A 2,500-nucleotide genomic window follows, 5' to 3' on the forward strand; every position below is an offset into this window, starting at 1 on the left:
CTATAGATAAGGGAAGGAGGAGGGAAGACAGGTTAGATTTAAAGGTAGATTTAAAGATATTTCAAACAACGCAAGATCGTATTTGGTAGTTACAAAAAGCCAAATAGGCCTACACATGGCAGTCTCTGTGAAAAACATACTTACTTGTGGATAAGGAAGGAGGGGAGGCAGGTTAGAGTATGACATTAAATGAGTAGGATTACAAAAGATTTCAAACAACACAGGAAGAACAGGAAAACATTTATGGGAAGTTACAAGAAGCCAATGCGGTTACACTTAGTAAAATATACCTAACTTTAGAAATGGGGGGAGGGGGGAGGGCAGATTAGAATAGGAGTTTTAAGGAGAGGAATAAGGAGACTTCAAACAACATAACAAGAACAGGAGAACATGTACGAGGTTACAAGAAGCCAATATGCCTACACATGGCAGTTCCTGTGTGAAATATACATACCTATACCATTTATCGTGTCTGTCCAGAAATCCACCTGTTTTTTTAAAGCTCACTGCTGGCTCGGCACTAGCACCGTGATTACTTAGTGTATTTCAGTCACCTGCCACGCTATTTGTGAACTAGTTACTCTCTTTTTTTTATATTGAACTTTGTGAACAGTGTGTGTGTGTGTGTGTGTTTGTATGTATGTGCACACGCGCTAACATTAATCTTCACACAGCATCATTCATCCATTTATTTTATCAACGTGACATCAGTTTTCCATCACGAACTTCACCACAACTCTGAAAAATGGAACCAGCACAACTTGGCAAGCAGGGCAGGGCAGGGCAGGGCAGGGCAGGGGGCAGGCAGGATGGAGAGGGACAGGGGGGAAGGATGGGACAGGGAGGGAGACGAGATGGGGAGGGACAGCAGGCAGGCAAGGAGGAGGAGGAGGCAAGGTAGGGCAAGCACGAGGGAGGGAGACGAGGCGAGAAGGGGCAGCATGTCAGGTACGAGGGAGGGAGGGATGGAAGCTAGGTGAGGAGGGGCGCTTCTAATTGTGTTTGGATGCCGTGTTGATCTATCTTGTGTCGTGATGAAGTTTACGACGACGACCTCTCTCTCTCTCTCTCTCTCTCTCTCTCTCTCTCTCTCTCTCTCTCTCTCTCTCTCTCTCTCTCTCTCTCTCTCTCTCTCTCTCTTAAGCGATTAACTTCGTGACCCCGTAGGTGATTTGGGATTGATAGAAAACGTGCGTGATCTTTGAAAGGGTGACTGTCTTAGGGAGAGCTCATCGAACTATTTCCAAGACTCATCAGTCCAGACCATCTGCAGTCTAATCTCTGCTGTTTTTATAGGCTCTAGTGTAAGTTACTGTGTTTTTTTTTTTCGTGGTTTTACTGACTGGCAACAAGGATTCTGTACTATTTAACGGGAAACTAAGTCATAATAACCTGACTTGTCATCTGTGTGGCCTTTGAAAATAATCCTTATGAGAGAACATGTTTAAGAATACCTGTTTTTGTCGTTCTTGTTGATGCAGAGGAGTTGCCTACTATCTGTTAAGTTTCTTAGTGGACATGACTGGAAAGTAAAGAAATATCTTATTAGTGATTTATGAAAGAGTAATTTATAAGATTATTCATAAAACATGCAAATCAAAACGTTCATATGTGTGTGTGTGTGTGTGTGTGTGTGTTTGTGCTGGACGGGTAGAGAGAGCATCATGCCACTCATCCTGCCATCAAGCGGTGAGCCACAATGGATGGTGCACGTCCCTGATGGCGCCTCGCTCCTGGCACGACGATCTCTTATTGTCCCGGCCTGAATCATCCCCATTGTTGTGGGGTTTCTCGGAAAGACTCGTATTCTCGGAGGCGCGGTGGCCGTGATAAGCATCCTCCCTCCCGTCTATTTAGCGTACACACCAAAGCGCCGCCCCGCGTGCTTACGTAATTACTGCACGTTCTTGCCACTGTTGTCAATCAGTACTGCCTCCGTGAGCAAGGGGTGGGGCGGGACTGAGTCAAACAACAGGTCTTCCTGCTGATGCAGCCATAGTCTGGGATGACTCAGATAGATATGATGTTCGCTTTGTTAACGACCTTTAACAATCAACTTTTATTTAAATGAAAAGAAATTTGTTCGGGAATATTTTTTTTTCGGCTTAAGCAAAATTTCGAATTATATTCAATATTCTGGTAGATTCAAGAAACATGACTGAAGCGAGTGAATTTTTTTCAATTAACTGATAACTTGGGAATATCACGTCACTCATTTCTCACTGCAACGAAAATAAAAGGCTTATATTTCAGCAAAACACACCGGAGTGTGGTGAGAGGACATTTTTCTGCTGCGGGGCCAGTAGGAGGAGCGAGGCCAAAAGATAAGACATGGGATGTTCACCGCACCTCGCCCTCCCTTCGCCAGCTATCGCCGGCCATTCATTCATTCATTCATTCATACATTCATTCCTCGCCTCCCGGAGCGGTCGGTCACTTAGTCACTTCAACGCCTGGAGTGAAACCGAGGACTCGCTACATCATGGAGAGACACAATCCA

At 44.8% G+C, this 2,500-nt stretch overlaps 1 protein-coding gene across 10 annotated transcripts in view; it reads left to right on the plus strand.

The window, feature by feature from the left end:
* The window catches only part of LOC135114221 (uncharacterized), a 96,721-nt gene that overhangs the window by 54,544 nt on the left and 39,677 nt on the right, over positions 1–2,500 (plus strand). For 2 of the 10 annotated variants that reach the window (XR_010275445.1, XM_064030003.1), the window contains exon 4: positions 2,254–2,500. This exon is cut by the window's right edge and continues 952 nt beyond it. The exons of the other annotated variants lie outside the window; for them this stretch is intronic. Coding sequence is in view for 1 of the 2 variants with exons in the window: in XM_064030003.1 (XP_063886073.1) it covers positions 2,483–2,500 (18 nt within the window). In the remaining variant the exon portion in view is untranslated. The remainder of the gene's footprint in view (positions 1–2,253) is intronic. 10 annotated transcript variants of the gene reach the window in all.

The sequence above is a fragment of the Scylla paramamosain genome, chromosome 27 (genome assembly GCF_035594125.1).
Source record: "Scylla paramamosain isolate STU-SP2022 chromosome 27, ASM3559412v1, whole genome shotgun sequence".
NCBI lineage: Eukaryota > Metazoa > Arthropoda > Malacostraca > Decapoda > Portunidae > Scylla > Scylla paramamosain.